Source organism: Stigmatopora argus, chromosome 7, assembly GCF_051989625.1.
Source record: "Stigmatopora argus isolate UIUO_Sarg chromosome 7, RoL_Sarg_1.0, whole genome shotgun sequence".
Taxonomy (NCBI): Eukaryota; Metazoa; Chordata; class Actinopteri; order Syngnathiformes; family Syngnathidae; genus Stigmatopora; species Stigmatopora argus.
The window spans coordinates 9,446,023-9,468,730 of record NC_135393.1 but is presented as its reverse complement, the minus strand read 5'-3'; the positions used below and the strand labels follow the sequence as shown (position 1 = coordinate 9,468,730).

Here is a 22,708-nt window from a genome sequence, read left to right as displayed (position 1 = left end):
CGGAGACGCGAGCACCGAAAACGAGCCGAACTTGTGCCTGCTGCACGAGTGAGCTTTGGAATATTCCAAAGTGTGTGAGGACGAACTCACATCAAAGATGTTTCTTCACCATTTTTCATACATCCAGATTTATTCCGTTAGGCTCTTGTGGTTTTTCTTTGCATAAAATCACCACATACACTTAATTGCAAACACATCCCCCCATATTTTGATTGTATTTATCTGCAACCGCTGTTAAATAAATAGGGGATTTTTTGACTTTGGTTTTGGTGGATGGAAAGTCAAAACTCCATACACCCAAAATATTTTGCGGCCAACGAAAAGCCGACTACAGCAAAATACTACACACTTACCGCCGGTAATGCAAAACTTACGTCTCATCTTGATAGCGGTGTGTTGAATTGGGGGGATTAGTTTCTCCGAGTGGCGATCTTATCAGTTCTTTTAAACACAACTGGGTAAAATTATACTTTATGAAGATATGCAGAAGGTTAGAAACATTTGAACAGAAGAGCAAAAGACGGGCTGGTGTAGCATTACGGTAAGCATATACAGGATAAGTGAATGCACATAGGGAACACTGTATGAATGTTTATATTATACTACATTACATTTCTGTAGGGTTGCATGGGAAAAAATATGCACGGAATGGATCGACCTTGCTTTTTGCGCCTCTGTCGGTTGTAAGGCTCGAACTACGATTTATCATCGCGGTGGACCTAACTGAACTCTCGCTCAATGTGTGGGGTTCGGCAACTAGTTTTACTCGAATAGTGACTTGAATGACAGTTGTACAATGTGGCAGATCGCAGCCAATCAAGATGAAAACTTTCAAACACCCTAAAAATACTTAGCATTCAGTACATACATAAAGGTACAACATGACTTTTACGAAATCCAAGCAAATGGAGAGACAAATATGCATTCCCAGAATAAGAAAGAAAATTGTAGGAAAGCTCCAAATAATTACTTCTTGTTTAATTAGTTCAAGTACAGGTGAACCATCTACCTGTACATCAACAAATTAAGCAAGAAATAATTATTTGGAGCCTTCTTACAATTTTCTTTCTTAAAACACGCTATAATATGGCATAAAGATGTGGAATAGTCCCAATTATTAAAACTATAAAAAGTAAACTATTGGTGAGTTTTTGGGAGGTTAGAGGTACTTTCCATCATTTGTGTTGAACCTAAACCTATGTCGGTGCATCAAAATTTTACTTTTTTTTAACAGGAATCGTCATTGATGAATACTGCCTTTGATATACCTGGGAATCAAAGTCTATATTTTTTCCAATTCATTTACTTTAAAATCTACCAGTCTTCAAAAATGGTAGGATGGAAAAAAACAGCTTTTTTGCTTCAGGCAAGGTCTCACAAACACCTCCAATAGGCGTACGTCACGGGCAGCACACAACCAGCGCCAGGGGGCCTCGAGGTCTCCAACCTCATCGTTAGCTAATACACAGAGAATGGAGGAGATAATGACACCCAATAAGCCCCCCTTCCTAACAAGCAGCAGCGGCCGGCAAAGACTGAGTTTCCTCACACAAGAGATGCACTATTGAGACTTACTCTCCCCTTCATTCTCTTATTCCTCATTCTGTCTGCGGACGAGGCAGGATGCCAACCTCTCTCCAAATGCCGGGCAGAGTGCCCTTATCCTTTTATTCAAAAAAAAAAATGCTTCGCCAATGTGCCCGCCTCGCACGTTCGGTCTGTGCACCCCGCCTTCGACTTTCTTTTGCCTCAAACTAGTCAGTGTCTCTGCCCAACACTTTTTGCCTTCATTATATTGTTGCTACAGTCTTCCCTCAGGGCCTTACTGCTCAACAATCTCACTTGTCGTAATGGCCTGCATGTGCTCTTTATCACTAATGCTTCAAGCACGCCTCACTCTTTGGTTAGTGTGGAACTCTCACTGGTTTTGCTAAACTGTAACACGGGCATTAAAAACAAGGTCACTTTTGCTTTTCATTACATCACATTTTCATTTAGCAACACATTAACCACAATATCAATAATAGCGAAAAATTAACACTGGTACCATTTGCACTAATCAACAAAATACACTTTTATTGCACTTCCAAGTATTTGTCTTCATTCACTTACAACATACGCACAAAGTATTCAAATTAAGGATTTGAATAAAATGGTGGAAAATCACCCATTGGAAAAATCACCCATTGGAAATATCGCCAACTACTGGGCTAGCATGAATATTACAGAATGTTTGCATGAATCCAAGTTTATTGGATCAGAGCTATTTAACTACTATAGGTCACCCTGAACATACAATTCCAAAAGTATGCTTGACAGAAAAGGGTTCAGTTCAGTCGGCTAACTTTTTTTCCCTATTGGATTTTATCTGTCAATATTATTGTTGAAAATAAAAAAAATAAAACAGAATTGGCCATTGACTTTTTCAGGGGAAAACAATTTGAGATCTGGAGCCTATTGCGACACATTCTTTTCGGCCTGTACAGTCAAATAAGAGTTTTATGATGGCCATAGTTACACCCGGATACGCATAAATTCCCTGTCAGTTATTTCCTAAGAGAAAGAGTTTCTATGCCAAACTAATCAGAGGTTGCAGCGCGTTCCACTATATTTATGTGATTTTTGTCATCCAATTTGGCGTCAGATGAAATATTACCAGAAGATTGTTGATGTAAGTTACAATATACGACTTTCCACAAAGGAAAGAATGAAAATCAACTTTGCAGATGAGAAGGCAGCCATGCCAAGCATGAGAGACCACGTTAGTGAGCTTGTCCTATCGGGGACACTGAACCTTGCAGATTTAATTCTGCTTATCATGAGAGCTGGAGCCCTTCCTGCCGGGGTTTGGCGCCACGAGGGTTAACCGGTGCCCACTCCCCATGGCATGATCTAAGCTGGGTCTTTGCCTACGCACTCTGCCTTGTCTGTCTGTCTCACCGTGTTGACTCGGAGGCTTTGCGGCCGCTCCAAGTGGCCTGCCAGCCGACTTATGATCCCATTAGGGTTAAAAGGTGTCTGTTTCAAATGGCGCTCCCAGAGCTGGCTCTTAATCTCTACTAAACTTGACCTCGTTTAGGTCCAAGGGAGACGGGCAGCCCTTCTTGAGCTGGCAGCTCGAGGGTTAAAGGTCGCTCTGCCCATTTTTTGAGTGGCATTCCCTGCTGAGCGAGCAGCATGCCGGCCGGAAGACGCTGAGGACGCAGACAAATACGTGCAGAGTGAGAAACAAAAGAGCCTTCACCACCGCACATGTATAAAGACTAGGTCCTTTTCAAACTTTTGTCCTCAAACCACCGCTTTCCCCTTTTAGAATTTCACTGCGCAGCAAAACAAGAGCAAGAACTGACACACAAAACACTGATGGGAGGTTATCTCCCCTGCAACCGCATTCAATGACTTCGCCAGTCCAAACCACCTCGCACAGACCTCAAGAGCACCACAGCACCACAGGGAGACAGCCATAAGTACAAGTCTTCAGAGGGGACATAAAATGGAGGAAACCCACCTCGATAAAAGGCCGGAGAAGCAGGGAAAATAAGGACGGATTGGAGAAAAAAAAGTAATTCATCACCATGTCAAAATTATAATCTAAAAAAAACTGTGCTTTGGTAATTACAGATGCTTAAGAGAATATTTGATGTTTTTTTTTAAACATCATTCATACAGAAAATATACATTTTGTTTTTAAACATTTCATCAATACATTGTAAATTTGTATATATATTATTTTAATATATAATGGGAAAATGTCTTTGGACCTATGCCAGTATTGACTATTACAAAGACGCTTGAGGGCTACCCTTAGTAATTATTCCTGTATTTAGGACTGTCTTCAAATTGGTCAAAGTATAGGTTTTTAACTGAGAAAAACAATGCTGAAAATTTTCTGGAATGGTTCCATTTTCAAATAAATGCACAATTTTTGGATCAAGATAGAATCCAGCCAGGTTACCTTAGGTTTTTACACTTTCTCACCTGTGCCAGTAGGTAATTGTTTTTATTGAGAAGGAGTTGTCTAATATAATAGAGAATTCTGGCCTGTTTTACATATTGGTAAATATGTTCGCAGGGTCTCAAGTTATAAAAGCACATCATCATTATTTATTACTATTGCATTGTGTTCTGCGAGATTTTCAATAGCTAAGTAATTATTCAAAGTGATTTTAAACCTACTGATATTATTACAATCTGCATTTCTACTGTCTAATGAGAAAATCCGACTACGCCAATGCATTTCCTAGACACACTGTTACTTCCCCATGAATGGTGCTGTGTTTATCAATTCTAAATGCCCAAACACCCGTCAGTCTCCATTTATAAACATGCAATTGTATGAAAAGATAGTATCACAGGCAAATGCGCCAGAAAGAGCGGGCTGGACTGAAAGCAGAAAGAGCTGCCACGTCAGATGCTGCCGAGGCTTCTTGGCCGTCAGCAATGAACCCACATATACACACACACACGCACACACAAGTGCAATTCAGTGCAGCATGCACACACCCGAGCACATGCACTCACAAGCGGATACTTCTAAGAGTTTGCCTTTCATAGAGTCAGCAGCCAAGGCTGACACCTCTGCTCAGTGTAGCATTAACCGCTGTCTCTGTGTGTGTGAGTCAACTCGTATGGAGCCGCTCCATCAACAACACTCAAAGGCCCTAATAATAAAACCAGCAAATCCCTCTCTCCTTTTTCCACTGCCACATGTCACAGAGGGTACGGCCGGGCCCTGATTGTATCCTGTTCGAATTCTTTCAGGATTTGCACCAATAATGTATCTGACTTTGAAACTAGGATGCTTGCCGAAAAAAGTAAAATAGCCATTATTCATCTCATCTAATTTTCTGATATATAGATATACGTATATATATATATATATATATATATATATATATATATATATATATATATATATATATATATATATATATATATATATATATATACACACACACATATACACACATATATATATATATACATATATACACACATATATATATATATATATACATATATACATACATATGTATATAGATGTGTGTCTATATATATATATGTATATATATGTGCACATATATATATATATATATATATATATATATATGCACATACATATGCATATGTATATATACATATATATAGATATATAGATATAAAATAAGACAGCACATAAAGAAAAAAATGAGGGGGCAAAGCTACTTGTCTTGCTTTAAGATCACAAACACTTCATTACTGTAAAATGATTCAAAGGGGTCAATTTGCGCAATCCTCAACTTTAATATGCATCCAATAATTTGGGAAATGTATCATTTGTATGAAGCCAATCACTACTGATGCAGGATGATACTGCTCACTAATTAAGTTTAATATGACTTGACAGTAATTATGAGGCACCACTGGAGCCGCCAGTTATAGGAAAAATTAATTAACAAAACTAAAGATGGAAGCTCTCATCTTTATTAAATGTTGGGGGGGTCTTAATAGTTGTAATAATATTTGAAGCTGTGGTGTTTTTTACATTTAATATCATAATGTTATATGATTTGCATTTCTGGGAATTTATACCTTTGGATTTAGTTGCCTGTCTGACATTTTATCTAAGAATTTGAAGCATTTGTACCCATTAACTCAAGGTTTCGACAAATTTGGATAATTGTAACCATTTGAATGAAGTTGAATATCAATATTTTTGGGCATTTACAATATCAAATGAAGATGTGGTTACTCTACGACCATTTCTATTTGTTTCACACCATGGGAACCTGAGTTGATGTTATTATTGGAGCCCTTTTATGGTATATACACATGTAGTGTATCCCAAGTGGAAGAAGTTTGTCAGAATATAGTGTGGTCATCTATTTTTTTTGCCCTCACCCCCAACTTAGTATATTTTCTTTAATTTTGTTCAGAGTGTGCATATATTACCAGCATGGCACATAGATGTGTAGTACAAAAAAATATTTGTAAAAAAGAAAAAAAGAAGAGACAGGTGTCAGCATGCAGGCCAGAACACAGAGTCAACAAACTAGGGTCGCATTTAATCAAGCCTAGTTTGTTTATTTAGCAGTGGTTAGGTTTTCACTTACGGGCCTCCTAAACTCCATTGCAAAATTCATCCTTTTAGACTCTAGAGAGAACATTCAAACAGTATTAATTCCCCTTGCTGGGAAAAGAGACAGGGTTTTCCCGGAGCTATCCATAACATCTGAATATAAAAATAAATACGCAGAACGAGCTTTACCCTCAAGTGAGGAGGGGGGGAAATATCTGGGCAGTGTATGTTTTTCCTGACTTGTATCAGTGTCTGGGGCAGCATATTTCTTCTCTATGTTAAAGTCAACTGCCATCTCTTCTCTCAACATTTTCAAACTACCTTCTGTGGCTATTGGGAGCTTCTTTATCTCCTATCCCCCATTTCTTCCCGCTGGACACCCCCCATCCCCTGTGCCAGTTAAGGCACCGCAAGCCATTGGGGGGGACCACAAGAATGCTTAAATCAGCATAATTAGCCCTGTGTGTACTTTAAACACACACGGTTCCCCCGAGCCTGGACCCCTGCCACCCATACACGCTGTATATGCATCCGCAGCCCGTCACTTTGAGTCAATAAACACAAACATTTCAGCAGTCAGTCGCACACATTCAATACAAATGGTAAAAAGAAGCCAGGTCTCTTTTCCCACCCTCCTTAGTCTCCCTTGTGCAGCTGTTCCCCAACAACTGGCCCCGAAACCACTTCAACCGCACTAACACACTTTATTATGCGGCTTAGCATCAGCCGGCTAAATGAGTTTAGCATGGGCACTAAAAAGGCGGTTGTAAAGTTTCCATAAGCCGACTGCTAAAAATCAAGTGGGAGCATGAGATGGCATAGAGTTTGTGGTTGCCCCCCGCCTCCTACACACACACACACACACATACACATCTGTATGTGTTTTGAGTTTCACTGGAGCATTAACAAACAATTGCCTCCCAGCAAAGGCACGATGCTTGGCTGCACATGAGGATTACCATTACAGACCATTTAATAATCATAATCACCAACGCCATCAAAAATGAAACAGCCTGAGCATGTGATGTTATATTCTGGTTACTGTGAGGATCGTATTACCAGTAGGCAGTGTTTGTCGGGGTGGCTTCTGTATTGCTCAAAGTCTCTGCATACCTATTAGGGCAAAATGTGGTTACACAGCAGGTCAAGTTTGTGTGTCAGTGGGAGATAAGAGCAACCACACAGCTGATACATGTCAAGTATTCTTCTTGAGCACAACCATGTCCAATGGAAACAAACATAGCAGTCACACCCACTAGGCTTAGTGCTGACTCCAAAACAGAGCTGTAAGGATTATGATAGAAGTTTACTCACATTTTGCAAGCAAATCTCTGCTAGTCTAAGTAAAACCAATGATGTTGGTGGATGGAATTTGTCAAGGGACGTTGGTCCAAATGTTAAAGCAGCATGAACTACAACTAAAATCTTCACTTAGAGTTTTAAAAATAATAATAATAAAAGAAAAGAAAGAGTTGTCAAGTCTAAACCAATGCAAAAAAGTCAAATGAAACACTTCTAGTTTTAATGCCAAATGAGTGCAAAGTTGAGTCAAATTCAACCTGTGCTTCCTATCCCTAACCCTAAAACATTATTTTAACTTGCCTAACAAGTGACATGATTAATGCCCACTGCACACCAAGTGACACAGCAATCAAGAAACAGGAAAATACCCCAAAGCGATTGCTGCTGCAGCCATATTAATGAATCATTAGCGGCTCTTAAACATGGAAAGCAACTATCCAAATTGAATCCAGGAGTAGCAGTTAGTTAAAATGACATTTACAGCTAAAATGGTTTCTTGATTTTTTTTAAGTGCCTCTACTACTAACTTTCAGATCCAACTTTGAAATTTTCCAATTGCTGGGATTGAAATATGCAACTACAACTCCTCCATGCTCACAACCCTTTGTGAGCAACATTTGATCAAAGTGGTGTGATACTGTTAATGTGAGGATGTGTGCTGCTAACTAGTCACACAGAGGCCCGCTTTCTGCCATGTTTGTGTGTGATCAGTCTGTGTGTGAAACACACAGGCATGAGTGCACCCTTTAGCTGTGTTTATCTGTCGCCACAACTGTGGATCTTACACAGGGTTCAGCCGAGGTAAAGATATGATATTACGCAATGGGTTATAGATTTTTCCACCCCTGGCCAGCTGCCAGGGCTCTCGACAGGAGAGAGTTAGACAGAGTGAGAGAGAGTGAAGTGGGGCAGGGGGCAGAGTGTAGCACACTTTGTTCCACAATCGCCAACTGGACTTCCCAGTTACAGTAGGGAAACTGTGCCTTCTTGGGAATCACACCATGATTGGGTAGTATTTCATGCTGGAGTTTTATCATTTACGTTTATCGGGTCGGTTTGATTTCTTGGAAGCCACCTCCCTCAGGGTGCGTGGATGGCTTCTGGTGCTGCTGTTTGACTTCTCAGTGCTACACGCAGTGTACACAAAAACCTTCAAGTTCATTTGACTTTGCATGAGGCATGAGCTTTGGTTGGCAGACCTTAACGACAATCTCAAATTTTGGGGGGTAATTGAAAGTGTTTTAGTCCATGGAAATAATGGGAGCGGAGAAAATTGATCAAGTGCCCAAAGAAATTAACCATACTAAATGCAGGTTTCCTAACATGCAATGGTAAGAAGCTTCTAGGCTTTGCGGTTACAAACTGTGTGGAGTAAACTAGTTTGTGCAGTGGCTTAAGAATGTCATCACGTGACACATAGCAAACTTAATTAAATGTACTGGGGTTTTTTTTCATTCGTTTTTTTGTATTAATATATATAAATATATCTAAATATGTAATAATTGTACTGAGACTTTACTTTTAATACTAACTTATGGCTACTTTTACCCTAATAAAGATAACAATGCAGAGCATTCTACATGAAAAGCCGAGCAGTCCTCAGACACGGACGCCATACTACCATCAGATTGACTTCAAGAAAGTCGAAAGTGCATGCGTGACAGACATCCTGGGTGTGGACTACATCCAAAACAAGACTTGGAGGAGTGAGCAGGAGAGGCCCAGTCTGTTTCCAATCAGACGCTCGCCTGCCATGACGATCAACGCCACTCGTCTCTTGATTTACTCGCTGCATATGTTAATGAAAGTTCTCATATCAGTCTGGTTCACATTCTTCCCGCCTGGATTAGGAAGGCCTGCATACGGTTAACAGACACGCACACACACAAGGCATAGAAATGCTTTCACAGAGTTTCTCTGGCCTAGATCTAGCACACAGAGGTACTCTTTTAATTGGGCCCTTGATGCTCGACATAGGGCGTACTTCCTCTAATTAGCTATATCTATAGCGTATGGGAGGCTCTATGAATGCATGCATGTGTAAAATCCTCTTTTGAGCAACTCCAAACTAACTAAGAGCTTTAATTTCACGCTAGACTGCATTGTCCCATTGAGTAGGGGTACCCCCACAAAAGAGCCTGTGAGAAAATCAAAAGGAACGCAAAACACACCAATAGGTGACGGAGGAGGGGGGGCGGGAAGAAAAAGGAGCCTGCCTGAGACAAACAACAACACAACAACAACTCATCCCCCCCAACAATGCCTATCTAGTTCCAACCGTTACTCCTTTAACAGAGAGCTAATTGACGAGGAGAGCGAAGGTGAGGGGGGGGTTGGTCGGCCCCCGGCAGCTGCGAGAGGAGGGATGGATCGGACTCGGCGACTCACATTTCCATCATCTGATCATCTTATCAGCTGCTATTATGTTTAATTCATGGATCAAAGTTTTCACCATCCCATCTTAAAGTCTCAAATGTACAGTGCATTGAAGCCTCTAAAGTCTGAACCAGAAATATTTAATTTTCTGGAAAAAAATAGGCCCCTGAAATAAATCATGGTCATAAGTCCACACTTGATGAGTTTAAAAAAAAAAAAAAAGACAATTGAATCGACTACTTCGTGCTCAGTCCCGTTGGCTCACGCAACAATAGATTGCTGTCAAACAAAAAATAAACGCAGGGATCAGATTACTTCTTGGCTTGTGATGCTGCGTTTCTCCAGTCTGTGCATTGCTAAAGTGTGTCATTATGTCGCTAGCCTAAGTCTAGAAAAGTAAGGGTTCTTTAATTTCTGTTCCTTAAGTTGCTAGTGTGCGTACGAAGGCGACAAAACTTGGGGTGCAAATCATCAATATCAAGACGATACAAAAGGATATTGATTTGTATATGTATATTTTATATCTAGCTGCACGTCTAGCATACTTTACCCTCTATTTTCTTGATTTAGGGAGACTGGCACACAGATTACATGCTATACACGAGACTGCTATTGTTACCCTGAGCTCAATAAACAGAGTCTGTACACTGTGGATGTGCATTGGATGGCATCCTACCATATTCTACATTACATACTCATACATACATTTGCACAGCTAGTGGTGCATTAATCAAAACAACATTTGTTCTTTTACCCATGATGTCGCTTCATGGAAAAACACAATATTGGAACCTATTTTTATTGCACAATACTTTACACATTTAAGGCAATCAAACGTTGCTTTTCATTTGCCTAAGCAGTGCACATATATTTAGCTATCTGTATTCAACATACGTGGTGGTTGTGCTTAAGCTGCGGTGAGTACATGTGCATGACCGCTCAATAAAAGTATATCGCAAACCAACATGAAACTGCTATAGGGGCTGCCCTGTTCCATTGGCCACCGCTCAGCGTAAACCTAATCCGCACTGGGAGGACAGAAGGAGGCTATACTCACCCGCGCGCACATATATCTCCATACACAATAACTTCCATCCATGCAGGGGACAGCCACCTATTACTCTGTGGTGCCAAGTGGCTCAGTTAAGCTTGAAAAATCCATTTTCTATGGCCACGGAGGGAAACAGTGCAGATAAGGGATGTGCACATTGCTAGATGGACTGGATGCACCTCTAAGATTCAAACACTCTGTTTTCAGGGGAAATAGTGGCCACCAAATAACTCTTGTCTACAAATCATGCTTTCTCCTTTGGAATCCTAATTAATCTTTCTAAGTGACACATTTGTCCCATTCTCCAAAAGCCATTCATTTACACATCGCAGCCCACCAGCTCTTACTTAATTGTCAGGCAATGTAAGGTGGGCTTGGTCTCCATCCAGAAGGAAGGATGAATAAATAAAAAGAACACAATGCACCCCTGGGTTGCGACTGCTCGCCTGCCTACATCCCACTGCCTGCCTGGCGTCCTGGCACCAAAGCCTGAACACTTTCAGCCGGCCTCCCTTCCACTAGTATACAGCAAATCTGTTCTTCACTATACCTACCAAGTGGTAATGTGTGTATGTGTGCGAATATTCAGCATGATGTTAGACAACACAGGCCCAGCTTACTTTAAATGTATGACTCGTGCGAAGGGAAGGAGTTACAAATTCATGCATGTACGCAATCGTATAGTAATCAAAAGCTACTCAAAATTTTAAAAAAGGATGTTCAGAATAGCATTTACACATTCACACTAATGCTTTTGGGATCATAAAATACCTTTTGGAGGAGGACTGCTCAGACATAGCCATTCACACTAGTGCTTTTGTGAGGCAAGAAAAAAAAAACGCTAGTATGTGAACGCTAAGACGAGCATTCACACGAGTGCCAATGATTGGCAGCAAAAACATTTGCCCAAATCAATCGTATCACAAATTTTCATATATGCATACGCCTAAGACCAAGCATTGGGGGGGGAAAAAAACATTACAACCAAGTCTCGCAATGCACGCATCAAGGTTTATTCTATTCCCATGGCATCATGTTTAAAAAATGTTTTTAAATTTGTACATTTTAAAAGCAATGTGCTTTATTTCAAACAATACTTTCAAAATGAATCATTTATTCACACTAGTATTGTTTGCCCCACTCAAAGAAAAATGAATTTGCACATTATGTTATTAAATCTTTAAAATATTTGTCCCAGCTCTTTTAATTTTAATGAGATTATAGCAGAAAAGGCAATTTAGTAACTACTTTTTAACTGCATCCCTCAGCTGTAATGCAATTATTCATCTATTAAAAGAGCATGCAGAATTAATTATTATTGTTTTTGTCTTGATGAATTTGAGGACACAGATTAAGATGTTCATCGATTTGCTATTGTATGTTAAGTAAATGATACATATGAAAAATGTTTTTTTTCCTGTCCAATTTCTTCCCACTGTCCAAATTTAGTGTCTGTGAACACCTCGATGTGTCATGTGTTAACCATCGTTAAACAGTAGGTGGGAATATTACAATTAGAGGTTATTTAGGGTAATAGTCCTACATAACATGCTTATTACAAATCCTCTTCAGTAAAAAAAATCAGGTGAAATTATTATTGTTGTACAGGGTTATATGCATTCTGCAAGTATATTATGAAAAACTCAATTTAAATTAAAAATTAAAAATCTGATTCTAATATTAATAATAATAAGGTGGGCGGGAATAATTCAACATCAAAATGTGTGAGAATAGTTTGAAATAAAAAGAGAATAAAAATAAGTTCTTTTACCCTGCACAATATCTTGCACAAAGTTGAGCATCTCATTAGTTTGCACGCAGCCTCAGAAGTTGGCAGCGATGGCGGGGACTTAACTGGAAGCCGAGATAATTGATTTGAAAAAGCCGCACATAAAAGTTTTAATTAAAGACGCCCCCACAACCTTCATATTGCATCAAAACTTTATGCAAATACTTTCTTTGCCGTCGCAAGGGCTGTGAACGGCTGCCAGAGCTCCACTTTTTTGGCTTCACCTACAGGGCAGGGCCACTTCCAACAAAGCTCTTTAGCGCTATTAATAATGCACTCTACGGTTGTTTACACCGCCCTTTTTTCGTGAAATTTTAATTATTTACTAAGTGCGATCGAGGAATGACGACATAACAGCCACAGTGCACGTGAATTTGCTACAATTGTGTCATTTCAACAGAAATGCCAGTATCGGAAAAAAAATTAAGTAATTAAACGCGAATGACTATACTTTTTTTCCATTATTTTTTACCCAAATTTGCACACATGCTCATCATGCACCCTTTTGCTGCCAATTCATTTTAATTAACCGAAAGACAGAAGGAACTCGGACGCCTGGAAATCATCTGTACTAAATATGCAGAAATCAAATGGAATATTGATTAGGAAATGTGCCACACAAACGCCACGTACTGCCAGAGGGACAGACGGCAAAAGGTCAAGGGACGTGTATAGAGTCAGATAAAGGACACGAGTGACGTGATTAGGTCAAAATACACAAGAGTGACTTAAAAAAATGGTTTGATTCACATTTGGAAATGGACAAGGAAAACATGGAAAAGTCGGCAAGGAAGGCATGAAGTAACACACTGAGAAGAAATCCACATGTTTTCCATCGTGGAACTCTCATGCCTGCACACACGCACACTGATCTGTTTAAGGACACGGCACGGATTCTATGATTTATGGAATACGGTATAACTTTCAAAAGATGTAAAAAAAAAATGTGGCTATTACATTTTGGAGATGGAGAAATAGGCAATCAAATTGGGGAATGAGACGAGATCATGGAAGGAGGGGGATTATTATTGAGTAAAATAATAAGATTTAAGTAAAGTCAATTTCCTGCCGCAATGTCATCTGAAGGCAGCACCTGAGCAGGGAATCATAAAGATCCTAAATAAAGGATGCTAAAAGTCAAGAGCAGTTTAAAAAAATATCAATAATTAAAAAAAGACATTATATTCCGTGTGTGTGTGTGTGTGTGTGATAACCATGGTCACAAAAAGTTCATCTAATGTTTTCAATACTTCTGAAAAAAGGTCACAAAAATCTGCATTTGTTTAAAGTGCATCCAAATTTCAAAGGTCAATTTTATTTTATTTAATGTAAAACTTAAAATAAAAATCTCTACTGCAAAATATCAAATTTAATAAAAGGATATTTATCATGGCCAACTATCATATTCTTGTCAAATATATTTTTAGGAAACGTGTTATTCACATTATTGAAACAACAGTATTTCCTACAACAAGCATTTTGAAATTGGGATTCCGATGAATATTGCACCAAGAGGAGGGTCAACAATTCCCTTGTCTTTTTATTTTTCAATAGACTCACATTTTTTACCTAGATTGAAATATATAACCCAGATTTAATGTAATTTCTTTTAAGTAACATTTTTTTCATTTAAAAATGATACACAATATTACAACACCTATTAAATACATGTGTAGTGATGTCGCCCCCTCACACACACACACACACACACACACACACACACGCGGACAAATGAGCTTTATTTTTCAAAATACGTCTTTTTGAATTACAGAAACAGATCACATGTAATATATTACTGCACATTTAAAATGCTGTAAAAAACAACTTGCTTGCAAACATATCAACAGATAAAATATCCTCTTGCAATTAATATTAATTCTAGTTATATAACCTAACACCCAACCCACCCTAAAAAAAAAAAGAAAATCAGGTGCTTAATATTTGACCTTGATTTAATAGAGGTCAAATGTATTTGTATTTTTTATCAGTATTAATGACCCAATTTATAAAACTCGTACATTACATTGAACGCACCTCAGCGCAAGAGAAGCAATGCAAGGGAAATGCAAACGTAACCGTAACTCTGCAATTCCTCGAAGGTCGACGGATAATTTCGAACGGCGTCCGCCCCAGCGTGACCGCGAAAGCCCCGCAAACGTGCTCCTGTCGGATCGCGAACACGCGCGCGTCCGTGTGCAACTCCCTTTCCATGTCCTCGAAGCGGGCAAACCGGTCCGTGAACGCAACATGTCAGTCAAAGCAATCGGCTGGTTGAACATTAAGTTAATTTGACTTCGCAGTCCGCATTTACACAAACTGTACTGTATTTTACCCCCACGCCGAAAATATAACGAGAGAGTAGCGCCATTTTCTCTCGATAGCGTCGCTCCGCTTTGGTAAGAGTAGCGCCGATAAAGCAGGGAAAAAAAAGAGGTTGAAGTGGACGGGGGTAAAAGTAAAAGGGGATTCCCGAGTAAGAAGCAGGCAAAGCGGCAGTGAAAATTCCGGCAAACCGGCGTACAGCGTCAGATGATCAAGACCGGAAACCGAGACAGCCCACAACGCGATTCAAATGTCACCTTTTTGTTTTTAAATCGATGATAAAAGTGCGTACCTGTGTCAAGCAGTAAGGGGAGTACATGGCTGGGTCTACAGGTGGCGTTCGGAGCGGTCGCGAGTCAACGTGGCTGGAGGATCGCTGCGGTGCCGCATTGCACAGGCTGGCCGAGGCTCGGTGCTCTGGCTCGGTGCAGGCTGTAACCCCGCCTCGCTCACTGTGCCGCCGTGCTCCGCACCAACTTTTAGGGGAAACTTTTTTTCCCTGCTCTGCCTCACTCCCTCCAGCCCTCCCTTATTCACTCACTGTATAGCCTCCCCGCCCATGCATAACTGTAACTCTACTGTATGTCGACTTTTTTTTCTTTCTTTTTTATTTCTACTTAGAAAACGAGCGCGCTTATTGACCATTAAAAGTCCAAATGAAGCAAAATGTTGCAAAATGTCACTTTATTTTCCCATTTCGCTTTGCTCCGAACACGTTTCAGCCTATGAGATGCCCCCTGGTGACCTCTAAACGTCAAAAAAGGTGTCGAGTTTGAGTCTTATTTTGTTAACAAGGCTTCAAAAAGCGTTCATCCAAGTTTTCTACAGTGCTTGCACTCATTCAAGTTGCATGTTAACATTTTGAAATTAACACACAGTAACACCTCCACAATACACTTTGCCATATGACATTGGGATATCGAAGCATATCGAAGCAAGCTTTTATTTTGCAAACTATTTAATTATAAACTGCTGTAAAATGACAGTTTGAAGATGAACATTTTAGGAAATAAGTACTAAATAAATATATTCCATATAGATGAATCTAACATTAGAGTGATGTGATTTTAAAAAAAAATATTTGATGAGGATTACATGTACAGTATTAAACTTTTAAGTTGAATACAAATGGGCAATATTTTGGTTCTTAGTCTTTTGTATACCAAAATTCCTATAATCTACACAAGGGGTGTCCAGTCCGGTCCTCGAGAGCCCCGATCCGGTCTGTTTTCCATATCACCCTCCTCTACCACACCTGAATCAAATGATCAACTCATCAGCAAGATGTCCAGAAGCTTGATACCGATCCAGATTATTTGATTCAGGTGTTGTTGGTGGAGGGAGATATGGAAAACAGACCGGATAGGGGCTCTCGAGGACCGGACTTGGCCACCCCTGTTCTACACAGACCAAAAGGACAATAACTGCCAATATGTGTTTGTTTCATAGAAGGAATATGTTATACCAAAATTCATTGTTAAATAAGCAAAATATTGCTCTTTTATGAAGATTTTTTTTTAAAGCACTACTGCAGTTCTTGACAGAAACTTGTGAATATACATAAAAAAGTTTTATTTTTCATTTTTATAAAGTATCCTAATCTTTTTTTAACTCATAGTGAACTGAATAAATTTCAAAGACAATATATTAACTGGTGAATCTGACACTATTTCTTTTTTTTTGCAAATATTATTCCCTCATTTTGAATGAATGACGTTTGAAAAATATGACGTTTTCTGTGGGTCTTCATAAAGCCGGGACAATAAAACACCTGAGAAAGTTAAGAAATACTTTCAAACACCTGTTTGACGATTCCACAGTTAAAAATAAAAAAAAAGTTTAACTGGAAAATTGTGACTAGCACGACTGATTATAAAACAAGCAAGGGTTAGTCGTTCTCCAATAGGATGGTGCTACGTCGCTTTACCAATTTGTGAACAACAGAATGAGCAATTACTTGAACAACACTAGAATGTCTCTAAAATGACAACTGCCAAAAAAATCTCATTTCATTTCAATTTCTACATATTAAGAAAGAAAGGCCAAACAACAACACTGGACCTTCCATCCCACAGGTGACATGTTAAAAAAGCAGCACCATTCTGTAAAGGATTTCATCATGGGGGTCAATGCACAATTCAGAAAGTCATTGTTAGTCATTACAATTCATCGTCTTATTCTCTCGCTTTGAAATGTTTTGAGACACTTCCCAATTCAGCCCGATGAGAGTCTCAAAACCTTTTGTACACATACAAGTCGGAAAACTACTATGCAAAGTGAATTCTGGTTTTGGACCAACATGTGCTGCCATTGATGCAACATTTTTTTCAAGCATGCCTCTGCTTATTTCAGCAATACAATGCCAAGTCACAATCGGGACAAACCAGGACTAATGAGCAACTGAAGGTGTACATCAAACAAGAATGGAAAAAAACCTCCACTTACAAAGCTTCAACAATTAGTGTCCTCCCTTCCGAATGTCTTACTTTTTTTATAGGTTGAACTCTGGCAATGTGGTGCCACACAGGTTTCTTTCCATAGTACAAATAACAAATTCAAAATGAGTGAATGACAAAGAAAAAAAATCCCACTCTTACATTCTAACATGTGACAGCCATGGAACTGCTGCAATCAGTATTTAATTTACAGTAGCAAGAACTGCCCAAAATTCACATTGAATTAACTTTTACAATGTGGATTTGAGGAGCCTATCATTGCCTGTAAGTTATAAACGACACCACATACTATTTAAAATAGAAAAAAAAACATATTCCAGCTTTTTCTATGGACCTTCTGGCATGCTTTGAAGAAACCAAGAAAGTTTTACTCCAAGATGCACATTTGCTTTATTTTATGCTTGTAATTTATTACTCCCTCCCCCTTTCCTTTTTTTTTAGTGTAACCATGTCTAGCTCTTATTGCAGTCTATACGTACATATGGGGACAGTTGATACCTGAACATGGACCAAGTGGTTTAAAGCTGCTTCAATTTAACTCCCATTGTATGCAAGTGATACTCTCTGTTTCTAATCAGCCTTGGCTTTATCCTCACCCGCTCCCAGCTCCTCGGCCTAATCAAACTCATATATGCAGGCAGAGTGCCTGCAATTACACATAAGCCTCTGCCTCCAGAGTGTGTGTCTGTGTGTGTGTGTGTTGCAGCATTGTGTCCTGACTGAATACACTGCATGTGCTTGCGTGTGTGCATGCTATAGGGTGCGGTCTTGGAGGTTGAAGTCACCCCATTGCATCAATGCCAAATTTTCTAAAGTAGGGGAGTAGGGGTATGAAGCTTTACGAGACCTCAGTCAATGTGGGATACTTACCACAGGCCGCCCGCACACACAAAGACGCACACTAAGAGACACACACACTCTTCTCCTATGCTCAAAGATACATGGGCAAACAACAGGGGAAAAGTGGGGGAAAATTCTGAAAAATGTGAAGGGTACGAAGTCTGTTTTTCCCCCCATTCGTCATTAATGGGTCCAAACCACACCCCGGTGCGGACTGACTCCAAACCGCATAGCTTTCATGCACCCTTTCTCTTTCTACATTTCTCTCCTCGAACCGCTTTTTCCTTTTCACTTTTTGCCAGTGCTATTTATTTAAACATTAAATATATCCTGTCCAGAGTAAAATATCTTTGGCACAATATAATAAAAGTGTACTGTATATCAGATTTCAAAAAGATATATTTTGTTAGAGCAAGTCGCTGCATCAGCTGTCTCATAATGATACACTTTTGTAGTCTATAGGATTTACAGAAACAATTTGGTCAGATGTTATTTTTAAAATGAACAAAAATGACATGAAAGAATGTGATGTCATATTTATTACCAAATGAACAAAAAATAGTATGAATTCATTTTTAAAATTGTATACAAACATTCATAATAGAAAAGAAGATATAATAAAATAGTTATTCCATTATTCCATGTTGAACAAAGCTATCCTTTAAAAGTAAACTGTTTTTTAACAAGGAATCCTTAAAGTGGTGGAAAATGAAAACGTTGCCATGATTCCGTATATAATGGCCATCTTCTAAAAATAAAAATATATTTTGAACTGAGTTATGAACTAGTATAAGAATTAGGAAAATGAGACAATGAAAGTGACTACTTTTACCACATACATTTTTTCTATTGTCATGGCCTTTTTGCTAAAGTCTGAAAAGCTCCAATTATTAAAGATGAAATAATTCAAAGACCGACTGCGAATTTAAAATACAACATTATGATAATCATAAAATTTGTTAACTTCTCAAATGCATTACACAATCCACTCATCATCTGATTTTAGGGGGGGGGGGGAACTAATTGGGAATGAACAAAAACATAAAATCTCCAAATACCTATACTAGTTTAAAACATTTTTTTTTAAAGTGTGGTTCAAAATTTCTGACACTAATCTGTGCTAGGGTCTATTATGAAAAGTGTCCTGGACCAGTTCCTCCCTCTGGCCATCTCTCTTCTAGATCTTTCTTCTACAGTGTCTAACTTAAGCAGACTTCTTTGTCTTTGGCTGGAATGAAGCCTAGACACCCATCTCAGTATTCAACACAACATAAAGACCCCGGCAGCCAAACAACAAACTATGGCAACCACAGGAGAACTTACAATCCACCAAAACTCAGGTTTTCATCTAAAACCTTAGTGTTTCCCCCATCTTGACCGCTACCCTAAGAAAAGCCCACTCCCTCGATCACCGGCGGTTTCCAAGACCGTGTCTGCCACACGAGGAAACCACATGGTGTGACAACACTTTAGCGCATTGTGGTCTCCCGTTGACACACGCCGCATTTTATGTTTACCGTCTCCTGTGGTTACGTTATATGTTAAAAGCCAAGGCTGATATCACCATTAGCAGGCTAAATGTGTGAAACAGGTGGATCTGGCTCCCATTCAGATTTGTTTATGTGAGCTCACCAGTCGTATATGTACAGTACATGCACCGCAATGTGCAGTCAGAAAGGCTATTATGGCTAACAAGCATCTCATACAACAGTGTCGGCATTGGAGATGTTATAGGGTTGCTTGCAATTGGAGCAATGTGAATGGCATGCTGCTTTTAAACGTTTACCGTGTGCAATGACAGAGCATGTTTTCACTCGGGAATTTTTAGATTATATCGAGTTTTTATTGGCATCTGACGGTAAGAAATTGTATACACTTCTAAATCAAGTGCAATACAGTCCTTTCCAAAGTTATGTGTGTAAAAGGAAAAGTGGCATCGTTGTATGAGTTAGAATTTGGGTTACACTGAAAATTAAATTACAATAATTGAAATGCAATATAAGAAGTAATATCAAATTTCACATTGTGTAATTATAACTAATGGAGCCCAAAGCCATATCACTTAGTTTTCTGTCATGCCTAAATATTTGTTAAAACAAATCATTAATTTTCTTATCCTCACAAGGGTCGCTGGAGCCTATCCCAGACAGAAAGTAGGCGGGGTGTACCCCGAATTGGTTGCCAGCCAATCACAGGGAACAAGGAGACAAGCAGCCATTCACACTCAAATCATGCCTATTGAGAATTTGAATTTGAAGAATTTGTTTAGCCTTCCATGGATGTTATAAGACGTAGGAGGAGAGTGCGCTAACCAGAGAAAACCCACACAGGTAACAGGGAGAAAATGCAAACTCACATGAGGATTAAGCCCTCGATCTCAGAACTACGAGGCTGAAGCACTAACCATTCAACCGTGTCACATTCACTAAAACAATGCTGTAAATTTGTACATTTTTGTCATGGTAAAACATACTAGTAAACCACTTCATACTTCTGAAATGTCCTGTATTGTTCACCTTTGTGCTTTAATGTAAAAAACATGTTTAGCACCAGCAATGGAGAAAAATGGCTTTACATATCTGCACTAAAGACTGAAAAGTGTGTGTTGGAAAAGTTGCAATTTTAAGATGCATTCTTGCATGTCATTTTTAATTTATCATTTCACGGCTTCCTGGATAAGAGTGACGCAGTATGTGGCATGCAGAAGGATTGTACTGTAGAAAAAAAGTACATTTATTTTGAAAGAGATTGTATATTCTTTCATACAAAATGCATGTAAATTCCTCCGATAAGATTGATCATCGTTAAAGGCGTAAGGCTGTAAAAAAAAGCCACCTTTCTTGACTTATTTTCAACCATTGAGTCAACCGAATTAAGATTCTACTAATCCACTAGACTTATTTGAACAGCCCCAAAATGAATCCCTTGTGTTTGCGGTTCATTGGTTTGTGTGAGTGTGTGTTTGTTTACCCTGTATGTATCGGACACAAGGAAACATTCAGGCACTCCTGGGCCTCTGACAGGATCGTCGTTCACCAGGTAACCGTCGGTAGCCTGCGGAAGAGAAAAAAAAAAGATGCTTTCAAATACTCTATCAAAAAAGATTGATGCATGTAGTATAAAAACAAGCATATTCTAGAGTAAGCCTTAATTTGAACTCCCAAAAAATGTGTTTTCTTATTAATGCACTGTCCAAGTATTGACCTAAGACGCTCCATTCACAATGACAAATCAGATATTTTTGGCCCAAATGAGAACTGTATTAGATTTTTTTTGCGTAGTCGTGTAATGTGATCAGTACAATTACTAGTACAAGTACAATATTAGTGTCAAGAGGCAACATCCCGATTGTTCAACAAAACAGTATGCAATAAGCAGCAATGGAATCAAAAACAAAAAACAAGCTATGCTGGAAGATCACTGATTTAGTCCAAGCACAAAATCCTTGATGGATTGCAACCAAATAGTGGCTTTCTTTTTACTGATCGTCCGCTCTGGTGCTCCAAAGATAGCTGATCCAGATAAATCTGAAATATTTTTGAAAGTGATCAGGGTGGCCCCAAGGGATCCTGGCTGTTATGCAAGCAACTTGGCAGGTTTCAGAGCAGATCTTTGAACACTCACACGAGAAGAGAACACTGCCTGACTTACTTTTGCAACCTAGTCATTGCACCCCCTGATCAGTAGCCCAATTATCCTTCAGTGACAGGCCACCCAAACAAAACTCCTAATTGTGATGTGAGAAATAAATGATCAAACAGACAATACATTTTGGCTCAGACATTTTTTGATTCCTATACAGTATGTTCACAAGATGGTGCAGTGGTTCTTCCACCTGACTTTGTTGCGGGCAGTCTGGGTTCAATTCCCACTCGGTGGCGGTGTGAGCGTGCATTTTATTAAGCCCTGTGATTGGCTTTGCAACCAATTCAGGGTGCCCGTGGTTGGCTGGATAGGAACCAGCACCCCCTGCAACCCCTGTGAGTGAATACAGTATGTTACGATAACTTTTTCTTTCTTGTGTTCATTTTATTGAGGTAAAATACTTTCCACCAAAGCGGTAGGAAACCGCGCTTTCAAAATTACAAAGACATTTAAATATCACATTCAAAGGTGTCAGACTCGGGTTGGTTCACGAGCCGTGTTAACGTAAACTCGATTTCATGTGGGCCGGACCATTTTAGATATAATATTTAGATTTTTTTTACAAATTGATTAAAAGAACTGGATTAAAAGCCCTGAATATTCAGTTTTTTATAGATCTAAACAATGTTTCTTTTACCTTTTTTTATATATATTTTTAGATTTTACAAAATGATTTTTGAACTAAAAAAACAGAAAAAAAGATTAAAAAATTACAATTATTGTTTTAAAAGGGGGAAAATCAGGAAATTTAATATACATCTATACTCTTCATTTTAATTTGATCCTAAAACAGAAAGTCGGCACTCATGATTTACTTTCCCGGGCCACACAAAATGATGCGGCGGGCCAGATTTAGCCCCCGGGCCACC

The 22,708-nt window shown here is 39.1% G+C and overlaps 1 protein-coding gene across 11 annotated transcripts in view; it reads right to left on the bottom strand.

The window, feature by feature from the left end:
• Positions 1-22,708, bottom strand: part of nfixa (nuclear factor I/Xa) — a 140,449-nt gene that overhangs the window by 80,254 nt on the left and 37,487 nt on the right. For 10 of the 11 annotated variants that reach the window (XM_077604322.1, XM_077604314.1, XM_077604321.1 and 7 more), the window contains exon 2: positions 21,165-21,248. Coding sequence is in view for 10 of the 11 variants with exons in the window: in XM_077604314.1 (XP_077460440.1) it covers positions 21,165-21,248 (84 nt within the window). In the remaining variant the exon portion in view is untranslated. Of the gene's footprint in view, positions 1-15,190; positions 15,402-21,164; positions 21,249-22,708 lie in introns of those variants that run through there. The other variant, XM_077604316.1, reaches the window with a different exon arrangement.